General features: G+C 25.8%; 1 protein-coding gene across 1 annotated transcript; it reads right to left on the bottom strand.

Annotated features, from left to right (window-relative positions):
- Window positions 1-1,593: 1,593 nt before the first annotated feature.
- LOC100197456 (coatomer subunit gamma-2) lies at window positions 1,594-17,674 on the bottom strand. The gene is made up of 21 exons (XM_065817108.1): window positions 17,499-17,674; window positions 17,203-17,252; window positions 15,242-15,322; window positions 12,883-12,954; window positions 10,652-10,900; window positions 10,418-10,504; window positions 10,145-10,302; window positions 9,814-9,950; window positions 9,361-9,539; window positions 8,975-9,075; window positions 8,810-8,882; window positions 8,447-8,690; window positions 5,854-5,929; window positions 5,653-5,756; window positions 4,497-4,631; window positions 4,330-4,404; window positions 4,084-4,226; window positions 3,792-3,960; window positions 3,231-3,331; window positions 2,133-2,271; window positions 1,594-1,961 (listed from the first exon to the last, which is right to left on the bottom strand). Exons 1-21 carry the CDS (start codon window positions 17,530-17,532, stop codon window positions 1,732-1,734), a joined length of 2,637 nt encoding a protein of 878 aa, XP_065673180.1. The 5' UTR covers window positions 17,533-17,674; the 3' UTR covers window positions 1,594-1,731.
- Between the last annotated feature and the right edge of the window lie 2,673 nt (window positions 17,675-20,347).

The raw sequence follows: 20,347 nt of genomic DNA, 5'->3' as shown, positions 1-20,347 counted from the left end.
AGTATCATGGAGACTTTAACTATTTATTTTGGCCAGATTTAGCAAGTTCTCATTATTCTAAAGATTCTCTAAATTGGATGGACCAATATGTCTATTACGTTGACAAAGAATCCAATCCCCCAAATGTGCCTCAAGCACGACCAATTGAAAATTTTTGGGGACATTTGGCACAGAAGGTTTACGAGGGAGATTGGCAAGCTTCAACAGAGCAAGTTTTGATTGATCGCATTAAACTAAAACTACAAGAAATTGATTTAAACTTTTTACAGTTGCATATGAAAGGCGTCAGAGCAAAATTGAGATCAATTGCAAATGGTGGTGTTTTTTCATATAAAAAATAATATATTTTTATTAAAAGATAAATGCTTTATTTAAAAAAAATATAATAGTAGTTTGTTTTTTTATTTATAAATAAGTTATTGACGTTTTTATTTTGTCCGATAACTTCCGCATCACCCATTATGTCGTAATAAAATTGAAATGTTATAAGTTCAATTTAATCATAAATATATTAGGTCCCAATACTAAAAATCGATTATTTTATTAGGTAAAGTTAAAAATTCGTTTGGTTATTATAAAATGCATGCTGATTAAGAATCGTATAGAAATTAGAGATGCGCCGGGTACCCAATTTTTTTGGAGTGCTAGGTGCCTGGTAATTTTTAGAGGGGCCCAATTATCCCTGAAAAAGCTGGGTAAATTTTGGAAATGCTTCACAATCCTAGGACATGATGGATACACTGCAATTTCTGTATGTTTGCCGGATACCCGGTATTTTCAAATTATTGGGAAATTAGTTCACCGCGAGGTTTCCAGGTTCATCTCTTTTTTTTGGTTTCTAGATTGCCAGGCACATTAAAAAACTACTAAGCACCTCTGAAATTACCGGGCACTTCCAAAAATTGCAAGCTAAACCAACACATCTAAAAAAATTACTGGCTACCCAGCACAGTCTAATAGAAATATAGGTCTGAAATGATATGAAAAACAAAACTCCTGTTTATCAAAATTGTTAATTTTTTTGCTTTTCTTGTTAATTAAAATGTGGTTGTTTTGGATCTGTTAGTAAAAAAAAGTTTTTTTGACGCGTGGTTTGATTTATAGAGGAACTAAAAGGAAGTCAATAAAAAATTTTCTTTTTTAAAAAAAAAAATAAAAAAACTCTTAACGTTTTTTAAAAAAATATATTTTTGGGCAGGGGCTCACCTTTTGTCTAGCAGGGATCGACATGTTTATCGCACTACAAAAACATTGTATTAAGCATTTTTTTCCGAATAGAAGTCAGGGATTTTTACATCTTTAATCAAGTTTATACTATAAACTCGATTAACCCCTTTGAGCTTTATAGTAATATAAAAAAAGTGTTACACAAAAATGAATTAACGCTTATTCGGAATTTTAAAGGATTTTTGTAAAACATGGAAAAGGGAATAAAGAACAAAAAAAAGAGAAGACTGATTTATAAACAATAACTAAAAAATGGCTAAGCAGATTCATAAAAATAATTTATTATTTCTAAACCTTAGTTAACATGACTGTTATAGCCTTTGTAAAGCAAAAATCGCCTTTATTTAAAAGTAAATTTCACCTTAATTTAAAATTTGCATTTATTGTAAATCATATAACATTTAACAAACCAATTAAAAAATAACCATTAAAGATAAAAAAAAATAAACATGAAATAAAAATAGAATAAAAAATCGTTGTCAAAAAACAAATTTTTTGTATTTATTAGCCAATAGCAGAAATTATTACATCGCAAACGATCGGATCTGTACTTCTTACACTTAAATGCATCTGAACTCCATCTCGAAGAATCAATTTTGCACGAACCAATACATTAACACCATTTCGGTATACCCCAGCTAGAAGTAACGTATGAGAATTCTTATCAGTCGATATCCGATCTGAACGTTCACACGGTTGAAGACCAATAAACTGATTAATTTTTGTGACGGCTTCTACAAATTAAAAATATAAAAGCAATTGTAATATTTAAATAAATTTTATGATAATATTTATAAGTTTATGAATTCTTAAAAATTAAGAATAATAAAATGAGTTTTATTAACAAGAGATAAAAAAAATAATTATTTTGGGATGGGTAAAATTTTATTTAAAAATATTCTCACCTTCTAAACTGGTCATTTCGCTAAGAGCAAATGTTTCCTCTTTTTGATTATCTTCTCCAATCTCATCCCATGATGCTGAAAAGTTTGTTCTTACAACCCCTTGAACATGGTCAGCTACAACAAGCTCTACGTCTTCTAGCTAAATTTGTTTTTCATCAATTAAATAATTTAATTGAGATCAATTAAAGCATCGAACAAAAAATTTAAGTTAAAACATAAAATCTCACTTTTTAACCTAAATCAGAGATATTACCCTAAGTCAGATAGATAAAAAAATCATTATTCTATGCTTTAAGTAAGGCACCATTTGTTGCACTGCATGGAACTAAAGTTTCAAGACCAAAAAAAAGGGTTCTAAATTTTTCTATATCTTTTACTTATGGCAATGTATAAACTATTTATACACAAAAATCCTAACTTAATAAAATTTTGCAAATACATTTTATACCTTGAAAACTATAAATTTAATAAAAGTTACATTAGTAATACCCGTGAAAAATTTTATGCTTAAATTAAGAAAGTTGTAAACTGTACTTGTAAAGTGCTAAATGCACGCATGCGTCTATCAGAAAAATTCATATCCCGGGCCATAGCCCAATGGCCTGTAATAGAGATTTTGGGCAAATATAGTATAAAGAAGGAAATAAGATAACAGATGTAAAGAAAAATTTTCCTGTTATTTATGTTGTTATTTAAGAACATCCACTAAAGAGTAACATGATGGATGATAGAACCTCATAGTTAAAGTCTTTGATTTCACTAGACCTTTTCCTAAAGCCTATTGAGGGGATCAGTGAGTTTAGAGGAGCTAATTCTATAAGGGAGCCAAAATTTTAAACTTTAAACTGATGAGGTCCTGTCTTTTAGATAAGGTTCAAAACTTGCATGAACCACCCTAGTGTATCAATCAGAGCTTTCCAAAAGTTTCCTATGTTATCCTTATGGAAAATTCTTTAAAAACAGAACTGAAATAACAAATGACAATTAAATGACAAATTAGAACTTTGTCCTTAAATTTTTTAACTTATGTGACTTGGCTTGCGATGCAACTGACTTATAACAAACTTATGATGAGGTAGGGAGGATGACAAAACTTACCACATATTCATCATCATAACCTTCGTCATCATCTGGTTCTCCAGTGTTTGGGTCACAATCTTTAACATTGAACTTTAAAGTACAAGTAAATGATGCTGTTACTATAAAATAAATAAATATAAAAGATGCAGTCACTATAAAGTTCAAGACAGTAATGCCTGACACTAAAAAATATAAGATAACTGTTAAGTAAAAAAATATGACACTAAAAGGCTCAAGATAATGATGCTGCCACTAAAAAGTACAAGATAATGACACTGTCACTAAAAAAAACAAGATAATGATGCTGTCACTAAAAAGTACATGATAATGATGCTGCCATTGAAAAGTACAGGTAATAACGATGTCACTAAAAAGTAGAAAATAATGATGCTATCACTAAAAAGTACATGATAATGATGCTGTCACTAAAAAGTGAAAGATAATGATACTGTCACTAAAAAGTACAAGATAATGATGTTGTCACTAAAAAAAAAAAAAGATAATGATGCTGTCACAAAGACAGCTAAAAAACATATGAAAATTAATCCTATATATGAAATATATATATATATTTTTAACCTGATGAAAGATCTTCTGAATACTGCACACAAGTATAAGTAGTTCCTGGAGTTCCATAAACAAGTTTTTTACATGGTATCATAGCAACAACAGAAACATCATCACTTGTCTCCATATTCACTGTAATATTCTCAAGGATTTGATCATTTAATGTATTTGTACAATTAAACTAAATACACAATATAACTTTTATGCAAATAACAACAACAAAAAAAAAATCTAAAATATTAAAATTGAAACTTAAATACAAAAAGCAGTATAAAAAGTAGAATGAATAAAAAAAAAAAATTACTTGAAAAACAATATGGTTAGCAAATGTATGCTTAATACAACTGACAACATATTCAGTTTCACTTTCAGTCAACTGCAGTGCTTTCTGGGAAGATTTAAACAATGGACCATAAACAGCAAGTTCAGGAATAGCTGAGAGTTGCTCTTAAAATGATAAATAATAGTATAAAAATAATTTAGAACTAATATAAAACATTAAAAAAATAGTTTCCATTATAACCAAAATTATATACTGCACAACTACTACCTGCATAAACATCTTGTCGTGTAGCAGTTTGAACAGAAGCTCTTTGCATAACTGTATTAACTGTTGGTTCACCAGCTTTGGAAAAAAAATTAAATTATGCAAAAATTTATAATAAATTTCAACATCTTTAAAAAATTTAGTAATATTAGTTCAATCAAAATTATTACTTGTTTTAATGCTCTTTTGCTCATGTAGAGGTACAGTTGTCAATGGAACAATTTTCATATCAAATGGTGTGCTTGTTGGCTCCTTAAGGTATGCTGCTAAAGCTCGTTCCAAACCGACAACTGATACATTTAACGCTGTTTAAAGAAATTGTTTAATTGATCAGTTGAATTATTAACTATTTAATATTCTTGCAGAGTATAAACAAAGCCACTAAGCAATCAGCAAATTGAGTTCACAAACTTGCATAATTTCTTGTAAAGTTATGCAAAAAACACAAGATTTTAAATTCTATATTTATATATAATAATAAAAAACACAAGATTTTAAATTCTATATTTATATATAATACTATTTAGGTCAGTTTAATTTAGTCAGAATTAGGTCAGCAAAAAAGTATACACTATAGGATATATATAAAATTGCATATTTAGCTAAGCAATATGACATCATAGGTAGTTGTGAGGGATTCAGTATATACATCAGCTGAAAATCTAGGTAGTACATGCAAGGGAGTGTTGCTAAATTAACCTAGTGTTTGGGATGGGGCAGCAATTATTTTTTCCATTATTCTTTGTTTATTTATTTTTCCCCCCGAAAAAAACTATATGGATTCAGCAAAAAAGTCTGCAAATGTACAAATTTGGTAAAAAAATGATCAAAACCAGCGATTTAAAATTTTTTTTTAAATCGCTTGTTTTGATCATTTTATTTTAGCGGTGGTGTTTACATTTTTGCACATAAACACAGCGTATATAGATCAAATGCTTACTAGTTTTGCTTATCTCTCTCTCTCTATATATATATATAGTATATATAATATATGTAGTATATATAGTATATATAATATATGTAGTATATATAGTATATATAGTATATATAGTATATATATATATAGTATATATAATATATATATATAGTATATATATATATATATATATATATATATATATATATATATATATATATATATATATATATATATATATATATATACACAGTATACAGCTTATTTATACAAAAAAGAAAAAAATTAGGAATAAATATAAAGTGTATGTGTGTGCGTGCGCGTGTATTCAAAGCAGTTAATAAATATTTCATGTATTCAAAAAGGACAATACTGTATAAGGAGGTAAAAATGCTTAAATAAAAACATACAATTTAATATGTAACCAGATGTTAACTGCTTATCTTGTTTGTTAAGGATATGATAATAAAATGCAGCACGGTCTCGTACTTCATCATCTGTATCCATCATGCATCTAAAATTTTGTTTTTGATGATGAATACAAATTATATTTTAAAATTTTAAAAAAACAATTTGTATAACAAATTAAAAAAAAAGTAAAACTTAAAAACCTTGAAAGTAGCACTAAAATACTTGGCAGTAAGCTATCACAATGTGCACCAAATTTTGCCAATGACGTCACAGCAGCTAAAGAAATTTAATTTTAATTAAAAGAAAAAATCTTAATTTGCAAATACTTCTGAAATTTAATTTTTCTAAAACATTTAAAGGAATAATTAATACTAAATCACAAATTACTTTTTATATAATTATTTTTTTCTGTTTTTATATAGTTATCTTTTAGTTATATTAATTTTTTTTACTTATTTAGGTGCTCCAAGTCTTATCACAGAGCACGACAGAAAAGCATTTAACCAGGAAATTCGCGCCTCCTTCCTTACTAATTTTGCATATATGGCCAGAGCTGGCTTCTAACCATGAACCTCCAGTTCTGAAGTCAGAGCTCTAACCACTACATCATGACTGCTATAAATTTTATATTACTTAATTAACAGAACCTTATGTTGTACAATGTGATGATTTGGTAACAACGTGACAAAGTAAAGCAAAGAAAACTTCCGTTCATGTCACGTTCTACACATAAAATTTTTAGTGAGTTTCAAAATAAACAAAATAAATGAAGACGTGAAGACTATTAGTTATTTAGTTATAACAGGAAACATACAACATACAGTAACATAAGGAAACATAAAACATACAATAACATAAGGAAACATACAACATACAATAACAGGAAACATACAACATACAAGTACAGGAAAGTAAAAAAGTATTTTTGGGTTTAGATGAGTTCTTGAGTTTCCTTCTCAGACACAAAAATTTTGATGGGTCCTAATACTAGTGAAAACTTTTTCAGAACTGTCAAGCAGGTACTCATAAAATGCAGAACTTTATGCTGATTTTGAAAATATTATCTATTTTCATCCAAAATCAAAACTACAAAGAATTTTTTTCCCCCGCAAAAATGCCTTGTTTTAAAAAAGCAACAATTCTAGGTACATTTTTGCAATTTTTTAACAAAAAATTTTCATTAAATAAAATTAATATATTCAAAACTAGAATTTTGTTCTGCGTCTTTTAAGTAGTTTGAGTCTTCTGAGTCTTTTGAGTTTAAAAAAAAATTTTTTTTTTTATATATTAGGATTCCACAAAAATCTTAATTCCTAGTCCACTCTATTGAACATATTTCATAGTCATACATCTTTTAAGATACTCCTCCTACTGTTAAAGGTGTGAATAATTCTCTTAACTTTTAAGGTTTTATTTACTTGAGATCAAGTGGAGATAACAATACATATCTTATTTTTCTACTTTAACTTCACCTAATTTAATCATATCTCTTAAATCACAAAATTTAACCTAACAAAATTTAAAATTCTCTTTTTTCATTTATTCTCTCTGTTCACTTAGTAACTTAAATCACAAACCATTGCATCGCTAGCTAATTGTTACAAGCTAGTGATATAGTTCTTTCAAATCTATGCAGAAAATGTCTAAATTTTAATTTTCAGAATGTGCAATTCATGTTTAGTATTATTAACAACTATTTTTAATTCTTCTTCTTATTACTTCTAATTATTTTTGTCTGTGAAATTAAAAAGAAACAAAGAACAGTTTTCTTGGTAAACTAACAATAAGCTATTTAAACCTTTAAAAATAACGAATGACAGAGGACTGAGCATTAGGCCTTGATGCACTTGCAAAGATATGTCATTTAACAAAAGTATAATTCTTTCCCAGCACATAAGAATTAATTCTGTTATAGCCTGATTGGTTTTAATACAGCAATGGCAGACTTCACTGCAGGTTATGAGCTATTTTATTTGCAAACTTTGCATTTAACAATTTTTTTAAAAACATTATTTTATGCTGTACTTTATTATGAATGTATGCACTGTGACCATTGTTACCAACCTATTGTACATTCTACATACAACTATCACTAACACCAGAAAAACTTTATCAAAAACTTTTTTACTGACCTCTATTAAAGTTTAAATTCAACTGATCAACGCCATACAACATAAATACTAACGTCATACAACAGATATACTAACGCCATACAACCAATATACCAATACCATAAACCGATATACCAACACCATACAGCCAATACACCAACACTATACAGCCGATATACCAATGCCATACAACTGATATATAAATGGCATAAACTTTTAACGAGATCACTACTAGGATGTACTAAAAACAACATTTTTCAACAACATAACAAAAATAATTTAAAATACTTAAAGGTGCCAGTCTAAAAAGAAGCAAAATTATATAAAAATTTCCAAAATAATAATCAAATTTTATAAAAACATCTAAGAAAAATAAGAAAGGGTGAAAACAATTAATTTTCTTATTTCATTTTAAAAAACCATAGTTTTATGCAATAAATTCTAAAATAATTATTTTTATAAAAAATAATTACAATTTTTAAAATTTTAAACTTTTTTGAAATTTTTTGCTTCTCTTTAATTGAGAATCTTTCAGGGCTGTCACATTACTAAAAATAATTTCTAAAAGATTATTTCTTTAATTTGACTTTTTAAATATAAAATACACTGTAGAGGATGTGATAAGTAATTTTTTTAAATGTTGTCTTAATTACCGCCCTAATATTAAAGATTTGCAACTTACCAGCACGAACTTCTGCATTTTCCAATATCACACGGTTATAAATAAATCTAATATATTTAGATGGTGATGGTGTTCTTGGTCCTTCTTGACCTAACAAATAGAGAATTTTAGTAGATAAAGATGTGTGTTCACAATCTTCTATAAACTCGCAGAGATGACCTAATCCAGACTCTTTGGCATCACTATTTTCTTCTATGATAGCCACAATTGCATCTACAATAGCTCTCTTATAGTCAAAACCTCCCTAAAATAAAATTGCATCAAAAATAGTTTTTTTATAGTCAAAACCTCCCTAAAAAAATATTGTTTTACAATGTGTTATAAAAGTATACAAACTATGACAAATAAATAAAACAAACTTACATCCTCTCTTAGCATAGTAGAAAGAAAAGTCATCATAACCAAATGTTTTCTAGGGAACTTCAAACATAATGCTCTAAAACAACAATGTTAGAGAACATTTAAAATTTCAAATAACTTACACTGCTAAAACATTAACTGATTTCAAAAAAAAAATCTTGAAAATACCTTATAGCATCTACAACAACAATTTTAAATTCATCAGAAATCTCAGACATAAAAGATGAAATTTGTTTCATCAGTCTATCTACACTGTTTTCACTTCCAGTCTAAATAGCAAGATTTTGTATTTTTAAAAACACATTTAAACTATTTTGTTAATTTAATCATAAAAAAATAGGTTCAACTAAACTTCTATTTCAATGTCTTCTAAAAAAACTATAACATCAAAATCATTCTTGATTTTTTTAATTATTTTTTGACATTAACGAAACATAAAAGAGTATTTAAAATCATTTTTATTTAAACATAAAAATTACTACAAATAATACTTTACAAAAGCTGATACAAAATTGTATATCTTTCATAAATTCACAAATAAAAAACTTCTTTACCTTAAGCAATGTAGTTATAGCCAGTGTTGCAATACTTCGATTTACATCTGTTATTAAATTTTCCAGATCCAAATTACATGTCATAACAGACTGTGGTTGCAAAATAGCCACTTTATTTAATGTACGAACAGCAGCAAAACGCAATGTTGGCCTTGGTGAACTTAAAAACAGCTGCAAAACTAAAACATTACTATTATCATTACAACTATTATAAAATTATGAAACTAAATAATATTGTGAAACTAATTAATATTATAAAACAAGGTTTGATGGAGATGAAGTTTATACAACATATATCCAAAATAAATACAAAACAGTTTTATAAACAATCACTAACCATGCACAGTTTTTTATGATATACTAAAGCCTAATGCATTTGAAATATAATTAAAGAAACTTACAATGAAAATTACAAAGAAAGTTGCAATGCAGTGTCAATATAAATGTTCTTACCTGATACGGCAGGTTGCAAATCTTTAGTTTTTATATTTTTTAAATTAACAAGAGCCCTAGCTGCTTCATAAATCACCAACTCGCTCTTTTGGCGCAAACAACTCTCTAAGAAATCATATAAGGCAGCATTTTCTGTGCTAAAAAAAATTTTTTTTCTTTGAATATTTTTTCTCAACATATTTTTATAATATTGCATTTCAATTTGTTGCAAAACTTTTTTTAAATATTATATTAAAGTAAAAAAATTATAAAAAAATTTAGAAAATTATACTTCATTTTTTATTCATATTATTAGCTTTCTTATATAATAATGTTTATATAAAAAAAAAACCTTTCTGGATCTTCATCAATATACTTTGCAGCTATTCTCACCAACAAGCAATAAGCATAAGGAGACTTTAAAGTTTGTCGTGATAACTTAGTAATCAATTTAGACACAGCAAGTTTATCATTCTGCTTCACATGGTACAATAATCCAAGACCATGATACTAAAGTTAGTTATAATTATTTAAATCTAGTTAATCTATATGTATTTACTTTCAAATTGATGTTATAATAATAACAAGAAAAATGAAAGATTTCTCTTTTAATATTTTCGCTTACTTGAACCATAACATTATCATTACTGACTGCTTCTTGTGCCTCATTGACCCAACGCTTCACAACATCAAAGTTTGGTTTTAGAAGATGCTTTAAATAGTGAAAAAAAAACTTAATTAGAAATTAAAATTAAAGTAACTTTTTAAATCATTATCCTGTTAAACTTTATTATTAAAAATAAAAATGTCTAGAGCATTTTCTTTATTTTAATTTGATAAATTTTAAAAACTATCTTACTAAAGATGATACAAGTGAAGCACTTGATACTGATGCATTTCTATCAACGATTGCTTGTTTCATATATCTTTCAATACCAGTTAACATTTGAGAATCTGTTATTTTGCAAAGTGCTCTAATAGCACTTGCTCTAAACATGTCTTCTTTACCAGTCATATCTTTAGTTAAGCTGCTAGTAACTATAATAACATCTTCAGCAATATTAGCTAATTCTTTTATAGCCAGGTAGCACATTCGTCGCAATGTAATCTATTTTAAAAACATTAAAAAATTATTATTAATTTATTTACCTTTTAAAATTCGTAGTGGTCACTATAACTTATCTGTGCTTTTTTTTCCATAAAATAAAACATGCAATAAAACATAGAAAACTGCAATACTATAAAAAGTATTGCTTTTTATAGTATTGCAGTTTTCTAGTATGTATTGTTGTTGTACAACTTTATACAATAACAATTTAATGCACTTTAAAAATAGTATTAAATAGTTACTTGCAAAAAATAAAAAAAAATAACATGGTTAAAAAAGTGAAAAAGTTGGAAATTAAGCGAATGTTTTCAAGGCTCAAATTAAGTTGTTTTTTAGAATTTAATTTAGAAAGAAATCTATTTAAACAAGAGACTTTTAGAAAACTAAAATTCTTATTTAAATAATCTCGAATTAAAAAAATTATTTGAAATATTAAAAAGAATTTTAATGCTTGCCAGCAATAAATATAAATTTAATTGATTGGCAACAGCAGCGACATCTGTAATACCTAGTGGCATAGCAAGGATCATTCCTGAAAGTCAAACATAGATCTAGCTACAGTAACAATATCAGATTTAGAAAATAGCGCATACAAGGAAGAAGGTTTTATTCAAATTGTAAACATCTTGAATAGTTAAGTATAAAAAAATGTAAGCATATACTTAAACTTATGGAAATATAATTTAAATTTTTAAACCATATTTTTTTCTCTCACTTTATTTTATTGAAAAATATTTTGAATGAGATAATTGAATGAAAACATTAACTTAAAAACCCTTTGAATAAAAAAAAATTAAATATACTTAAATATTTAATAAAATGCTAGATCAAGAAGCAAAAAATTAGAAAAAATATGGTATCTAATAAGTTAAAAATTTTTTTAAGTTTACTCATTGTTGTTTTTTTATTTAATCTTACTCATTTGGTCTATAGATATGCTTTTGTACAAATATGAAGTTTAAAGTTTTATGATGATATTATTTTTATTTAAAGTTTTATGATGATATTTATTTATTAATTTTTTTAAAGTTTTATGATTATTTTTATTTATTAGAACAACTCTTTTACTTCATTTTATTTTAAACAAGATTTATGTTATTAATGTTATAAACCGCATAAAACAGCAGTATAACAACAAGACCAAATATAGGTCTTTATATTGACAAAACAACATTGCAGTATTGCTTTTTATAGTATTGCAGTTTTCTAGTATGTATTGTTGTTGTACAACTTTATACAATAACAATTTAATGCACTTTAAAAATAAAAGCTGTTTTATCATCAGCGAAACAGGGTATTAAATAGTTTTCTATAACTGTTTAAAGTGGTTTAAATATTAAAATATTTGCTTTTTTACTTTAATTTTTTTAAGCATCATGTTAAGTAAAGGCAACTAAAAAAGTAATATTTTAATAGTATTAAATAGTTACTTGCTCATTATAACTGCAATTTACTTACTAGTTATTTGCACAAGCTTTAAATTATAACTTGAGCTGTACTACTGTTATGTATACTGTTATAACAGTAACTTAGGCTATTTTAAACCTTGCTAAACAAGAATATTTTAAGTTATCATTTAAATATGAGAGATATTATGTTTAAAAAATTGCAATTACGATTAATTTACAAACGATACAAATTTGGTACTAATGCAACCCCTTTTACCAAATGCAGTGCCAGATTTAGGGGATTTTTTTTTGTGTTAATTCGAGTCATGGTTTTATATAAGAAACGTATGAGAAATCTTACAACTTGTTTGAAATATAACTTGAATTTTTTTTTTGAGCATTTTTTTTTTTTGTTATAAAGCATCACACATTATAGAAAATTACATAATTTAGAAAATCAATCATCATTATGCCTTCTCAAATAAGTAAGTGTAAGTTATTGATTAGAACATTTATTTATTAAAATATTTGTATAATACTTTGAATTATGTTGCAACTAAATTAATATAAATTTAAATGGCAATTAAAACTCACATCTTTGGATTGAAACAACTTTGTCATTGCAAAAAATGTTTCAGTTGCTTCCGTTGTTCCAAATTGCACTCCCTAAAGTAATAAAGCAGAATCAGAAAAAATATATAATAATTCAATTATTAATAATAAATTAAAAAACTTGAAAAACATGTAGACTAACTTATAAATAAATTACTTGCAACATATAAATTAAAAAATGATTCAAAATAGTTTTAATAAAACAGTTATTTTTTTTAAATTGTTTACAACTATAATAATAAAATTTTTTGAAGAATTTTGAAAGAAACTATTAATTTTTTATAATATCTTAAAGATAAAGAATAAAGATAAAGATAAAAAGATAGAGAACTAAGACAAAAAACAAAGATAAAGAACTAATAAGAAATAAAGATAAAGAACTAATAAGAAATAAAGATAAAGAAAAAGATAAAGAATAAAGATGAAGAATAAAGATAAAGAATAAAAATAAAGAATAAAGGTGAAGAATAAAGATGGAGAATAAAGATGAAAATTTTCATATTCTTTCAATATTCTGAAAATAACTAAAAAAATAATATATATAATATTAAGATAAAAAATAATAACTACAATATTAATATAAAAAATAATATTTAATATAAAATAAAAATATAATATATATAAAAAAAAAAAAAACTATAATACATATAAAATATAACTATAACTTACTTAAAAAAAACAAAAAAATGTCGCACTGTAAAAAAAACTTTTCTATATAATATTAGTTGTCTTGAGTTAAAAAATAATTCATAAAATGATATTATACTCTGTAGTTTTTTTTCTGAAGTTTAAACTTAAACATCATAGAACTTTCATACCAGTTAAACTTAATTTTTTTTTTTTTTTTAGGTGCCCCAAGAAGTCCTTACTGACTTATCACGAAACACAGCAGAAGAGCATTTAATAGGAAGTTCACACCTACTTCCCAACCGATGTTGCAAAACTTGCCCAGAGGTGGGGTTTGAACGACGGATCTTATATTTTTGAGGCAAGAGCACTACCACTGCGCCACCGCTGCAACTTAAATCAGGCCAGGACAGAAATGGCGGGCAATCACACAGTTATAATTTTTTTTTCTTTACAATTTGACCATGGCCATTTTAATGTTTTAACAATTTAAAGGCAATAAAAAAAATCTTTATGTTATGAATAACTTTTAATTATAAGTTTTTATTTTTTGCGAGGGCTTTAAATAAATTAAAAATTAATTATAATGATCATAATTAGTAGTGATAAGGCAAATATTGTCTTCTTTTAGCCCCAGTCATGTAAATTTTATTTATATAAAACGGCATTGTATTCTTTTTTTAATGGAGAAATAAAATAAAAAATTAAAAAAAAAAAAAAAATTAGATATAATAAATCATAATGGTTTAAAATAAATCCATTTTGTTTAAACTAAAGTTATATTTAAATTTTTTTAAATAGGCATGCATTTTTATAATAAATTTAAACATTTGAAATTATTTATCAAGGTCTTACTAAAAATCTTTTAAAAAATCATTTTTTTAAGTAACTTTAAATTATGTATAAGTTAAATTAAAATCTTCTGTTACAATGCAATTTAATTTGCAATCAAATTTTGCAATGCAAATTTAATAATGATTTAATTGGTTATTTTTTTTGTTTCTGCTTTTACAAAGAATTGTTTAAAAGCCTTTTTTTTTAAACTTGAATAAAAATTTTTTTTGCAATTTTTCGAAAAAATGTTTAAACAGTTTAAAAACATACTTTTCAATAATTTAATTTCACTTTACAATAATTAAAAAAAAATTTATTCAGTTATTAAACAATCATTAGAAGTAATTTATTAAAATGTTTTGCATAACTTTAATAAAATGTTTAAAAAAATAAACTATAAAGAAATTTCTTTTTTAAAACATTTACATTTTAAAAGATAAATTTATTATCAATTAAAAACGTAATGAAAAGTAATTTTCGCTTCGAGTATGAGTTTTTAAAGTTTTGTTTTAAAGCTTATAAATTTTTTTTTTATGTAAGGAAATGCTTTTTATTCTGTAGTGTTTTTAATTTTTTTTTTTTAATTTTTCCAAGTCTAAGTTTAGCTTAGCGGGTTTTTTTAGCGCATTTCTGAAATATTTAAATCATCAAAACACCTTAACACTTGTGGTCAAGTTGTCAAAAAAAGAAAAAAAACATTTGCGTGGTCAGCAATAGCGTTTAAATGCACGCCATTCCTGTCCAAGCCTGTTAAATCAAACTTACAAACAAAACAAATAGTGAAAAATAAATTTAAAAAAAATATAAAGATAAAAAGAAAAAAAACAAAACAATAATAGAAAAACTGCATAGTTAAAAACAATAAAATTAAAATCAATACCTGATTTATTAAATAGATAACTTTGCATAAAATATGAATGCATTTTCGTGTGTTGATCGGTGTTTCATTAAAAACTCGAGACTAATACATAAACAAATAATTTGATACAGTGATACATTTGATACATTATTTAATTCTGTAGATAGAAAAATTGTAACACTTATTTGTAGCAACAAAGAAATTTAAACATCAAAATATATAAGAATAAATACATTCCTATGCAGTTAAGTGTGTATGCCTTAACATATTTTAAGCACTTTAAATTTTGTCCATAGTTTAATTACTAAAAGATGTGTCCTTCTTGCTATTCAATAGGATTATAAAGCACATTTATATTTATTTAATTTCAATTTTAATTTCCTGGATTTAAAGTTATTTTTTATAGAAAAAAAAAGTGACAATCAAAAGATATCCAATCAATTGACCAATCAAAGATGTTTGTGCAACAAAATCAACAAACACGTGAGTACTTTTTGCATTATCAGTTTCTTAACACATTTCTTTATTCTTGATAAAATGTTATTCCATAACTGATATTTTATAAATATTGTATTATTTTAAAAAACCAACAGTATTCAAGCCAGAGCACATCTATATTCTGTCACCTTCATATTTATTTATAATGTATACAACTGGTCAATTTTTATAAGCTTTGTATGGTTATATTTTTTTCAAGCACATTTTCAACATTGTCTATGATGATAAAAAAGTTAAATGTTTAATTTTGAGTTTGTCACTGCTATTTAAAACCACTTCACTATCTCTATTCTTACCAACTCATACTAAAAAAAAATTTCTTGAATTTTAATGATTGTACTGCTTTGGAAAAAAACAACAACTGATGATTTGTATTTTTTAATTGCTTTGATTAACATGCAAACCTTCTAATTCTGCTCAGCCTTATTATTTTATGTATAAAAAGGCTAGACATTATATACATTTATTTGCCCTTGTAGTAGTGGTACTGGTGTCTTAACAAATCCACAACTGCAGCATATATGTTTATAAAATCGGGAGCCCCTACTGGGACCCAATTTAAAAAAACCCAGGCACAGCTGCGCCCATGTGCCTGAGTTAATCCGGTATTGGTATCAATGTTATATGTTGCTTTTTATATATCATCCAATTAGGGTGTAAAATCTCTACCCCCCTATTTTTATTACTGATTACGATAGAGAACTTTATGCTGATTAAGAGCTGTATAAAAACATAGGTCTGAAAATCAACAGAAAGTGCTTTGATTCGTTGTTGAAGTTACACTAAAAAACGCCATATATTTTTCATACTCGGTTATGATAAAATTCCTTTTCAAAAATAATTTTTAAAAAGCCTGGTTTCTATTAACACTTTGATGCAAAACTGTTTTAAAATGTATAACGCATCAATTTCTGATTGAACTCTGATCCAAATCTTAACCCTAATCCTTATTTATCCATCGACGCATGTGCATTTAATTGCGCCAATCCCTATTTGTCAGTCAACTCATGTACATTTAATTGCGCCAATCCCTATTTGTCAGTTAATATATGTACATCTAAAAATCAACATATTTAAAGAATTTAAAAAAAATTAAGATATAATCATAAATTTGATTTTGATGAAAATAAAAAATGGTTTCCATAATCAAAGATTTTCTAAACAATCCATTTCTAAATGTAAACTTTGGTGTAAAACGTTTTTAAAAAATGGCGATATTAGCATTTTTTAGTGTATTTTTTTAAACATCAACATCAAACTAGAGAAATTTCCTTTTGTTTTCAGGTCTATATTTTATTGTATGAATTTTGATCAGCATAAAATTCTCTATCATAATCAGTAATAAAAATTGGGAGGTGAAGATATAAAAAAGTGCCTTCAAAGAACATAAATGCATGACCTTTATGCAATTCAAAATTTGGGCTTATTTTTGTTTATAATATAACAAAAAATATGAAGTGTGTAAAGTCTATTTTGTTATTTACCTCTTGAAGAACTGTACTTTTATCCAAATTTTGAAAAGGATTTAACAAACCTGCAACAATATATTAAGAAATTTAAAAATTGTTTAACATTTTTAAATACCATAACAGCTAATAATAGTATTAGTAATACAACTTTTTTGCTAACAATAACATTAATAATATAATTGTAACAATAATGTTAATAATATAATTTTAAAAAATTATAAATTTTTGCTGAAAAAGTAGACTATAAATATTATAAAATAAATATTATAAAAGATACTTTCTAAGTTTATATTTTATTTATGAACATTTACCTCCCTCTTCGTCTTTTTTTTCTTTTTTTATCATGTTCTTATGTGAAAACTATAGATAACGGATAATTACAGCTAAAACTAAAACTAAACTTCCTCTTAACTGCTCGAAATTTTTCTTAGTAATCAGCCCGCATACGTGTCATTTAGTTATCCCGGACTTATTGTGCTAAAAAACCGTCGTAAAAAACATTTGTTACAGTTACCAGTATCCAAGAATGCAAATAATAAAATATCTATAATACCCATATATAAAGAAAAATGAATACTTTTTATTATGTAGTGCATATAACATACATTACACATAATACAAGAGTACAGAATATGAATTTCATAATGACTATGACATAATTCCGAGTTAACTATAAGGGAGTGTTTGGTTAACCAACAAAATAAAGGGTGACACATCCTCACCTATTCCACTTAAAATTTATGTGAGTTAAGTGAGGGCAATGATGAACATCATTGTTCTCACCTATCCCTCGTAGTTTATTTACTTCCTCTCCATACAACGACGGCACCGGCACAGCTTGGTAGTGATGGAGCGGAATTCAGTAATAATATTTCTGCTGTAAATTTTATAACTAATTATGTAATAAAATTATTTTAGCAAATTGTGCTGAAGCTAAAAAATCTGTTATGTTTGTTCAAATAAAATAAAATTAAAAATATACAAAAGAAGATATATTGCTGCTACGGCGGTATCACTAGGTGTAATAGCATTTCGCCTTATTACTACAAATCCCGTTAGCGAGTTACTTTCTACTACTGATAACGTTCTTAAAAATTTTGCAAATATTAAAACTAATTTAGGGTAGAAAACTTTAGAGCTCTAATCAGGAAAACTATGAACTATTTTGCTAATACCATACTTGCAAATTATAAGATAAATTTATATTGTCACTTACATTATTAAATCCGATTGCATTAAACACGAATCCGTATATTCTACGGTTGTATAATTTACCTTGTGCTGTTTAAAGATTATCAACACGTGATTAAATTTATATTTAAAAAAAGACGTAAAAAAGCTTTAAAATTATAGTTCTATTGCCTTTTAATAAGGATTACTTTCAAAACCCCTAAAAACGTAGAAGGTACAACGCTTAACTGGAAAAAAAAAAATAAATAAAAAATATATATATATATATATATATATATATATATATATATATATATATATATATATATATATATATATATATATATATACGAAAAAGAAAAAAATATATCCGTAGACAACAGTAAGTAGTAGTTTGTATATAAATTATAATTTTTTTTTTTCGCAATGATCTTTATAAAATAAAGAATTATAAAGACAGGGGCTCAAAGAAGATAAAGATGACAATACGTCATCGCAATAGTTTCATAGAGCCCCAATATATATCTTCAATAGAATATAGATATTCATTTAAATATCCTCATGGGCATAAAAATGCTGCGCTGATCAGTAAGTCAGGTAAAGACACAAAAACTGAAAAAATTAAATCAAGTAACTTCAGAGTTGCAAAAACACAAATGAATCTCAAATTTTAAAAATCTCTTGTTTGATTAGAAACTTAAATGAACCTAATGACTTTGCCATACATTTGAATTCTTTTTGATAAATATTCCAAACATTTAGTCCTCAATATGCAATGCTGTATTCAGAATATTTATTAAAGTTTTGTGGCAGTTTATATATGTTACTTACGTTTGCTCTTAGAATCTAAGAGCAAACGTAAGTAACATATATATACTGCCACAAAACTTTAAGTTAGATCTAAGTTAAATAATAGATCTACGTTAAATAATAGATCTAAGTTAAATAAATCTAAGTTAGATAATAGTTTTCATTTCTATTTATTTCAAACTTGTTATTAAGGTTTTCAGAAGAATTTACTTCTGCGTTTTGTAAAACAAGATGTAGTAGGGTAGTCTCGGTTGCTTCATCTACTTCAAAGTTTTCAAGTTCAATTTCCAAATATTCAGAATTAGAATCAACATTAAGTATTAAATTATCATTACATCCTGTACATCTGTTATACTAATTATAAAGCACTTTTATTGTTGCCAATTGTAAGCCATGTACGATATACTGATGGTTTTTATTAAGTACGATATAACTTATTTTTGTTTTTGGTACGATATAACTGATGGTTTTTATTAAGTAAGTTTTTATTAAGTTCTTTTATTAACGGCAGCTTCGTCTGGAGTTTTGCACACAATATTTGACAAAGCTCCATTAAACTCTTTTAACTTCTTTTCAATTCTGCGCATACCTCAGCAGGTGCAGATTCACAAATCCGACTCAATTCAAGATTACCGTCATTTCCTTAAAAAAAATATTTATAAATTCACTTAATATAATACAATAATATTTATCACTCGTCATAACGTCTTACGTTCGAATATTTATACATTAAATATTTATACATTCGTCATTTCCATGAACAGTAATATTCAAATCTCTCGTTTCTGTACGATGATATTAATTCCAAGCTGAATTTTTATCCATTTAAAGGTATCGTAGATCTTTAAATCGAAATTTAAAAAAATAATTTTCTTCAACTAGAAAAAACGTCAGCTATCGAGTTTTAGCAATCTTTACATATCAAAAACCCTAAATTACCGGTAAATTACAAAAATTTACCGGTAAAAAATTTGAATCAAATTTAGCTAATTAGTTATGATACTTTAAATTAGTTGATTTTGAAAGAGAGGCATGCGCGCGTTTGTTAAAATCAAAACAAATATCAAAAAGCGCTTTGGATAATAAAAATGATATCGTATAAAAAAATCAATTAATAATAATAAATTTATAATTTTTCTATCAAAATTTTTACATTAAAGTACTTATACTTTTACAAAAT

This window comes from Hydra vulgaris, chromosome 14 (assembly GCF_038396675.1).
Source record: "Hydra vulgaris chromosome 14, alternate assembly HydraT2T_AEP".
NCBI lineage: Eukaryota > Metazoa > Cnidaria > Hydrozoa > Anthoathecata > Hydridae > Hydra > Hydra vulgaris.
Note: the sequence above shows the minus strand (reverse complement) of the source record. Positions and strands in the feature narration are given on the sequence as shown.

Excerpts from the sequence above, each read along its gene's own strand:
- LOC100197456 (XM_065817108.1), bottom strand. The coding sequence starts at position 17,532 with ATGATAAAAAAAGAAAAAAAAGACGAAGAGGGAG. Across the intron at positions 17,253-17,498 it reads AAAAAAAGACGAAGAGGGAG|GTTTGTTAAATCCTTTTCAA; the intron begins GTAAATGTTCAT and ends ATATTGTTGCAG. Across the intron at positions 2,272-3,230 it reads GTTATGATGATGAATATGTG|CTAGAAGACGTAGAGCTTGT; the intron begins GTAAGTTTTGTC and ends AAACAAATTTAG.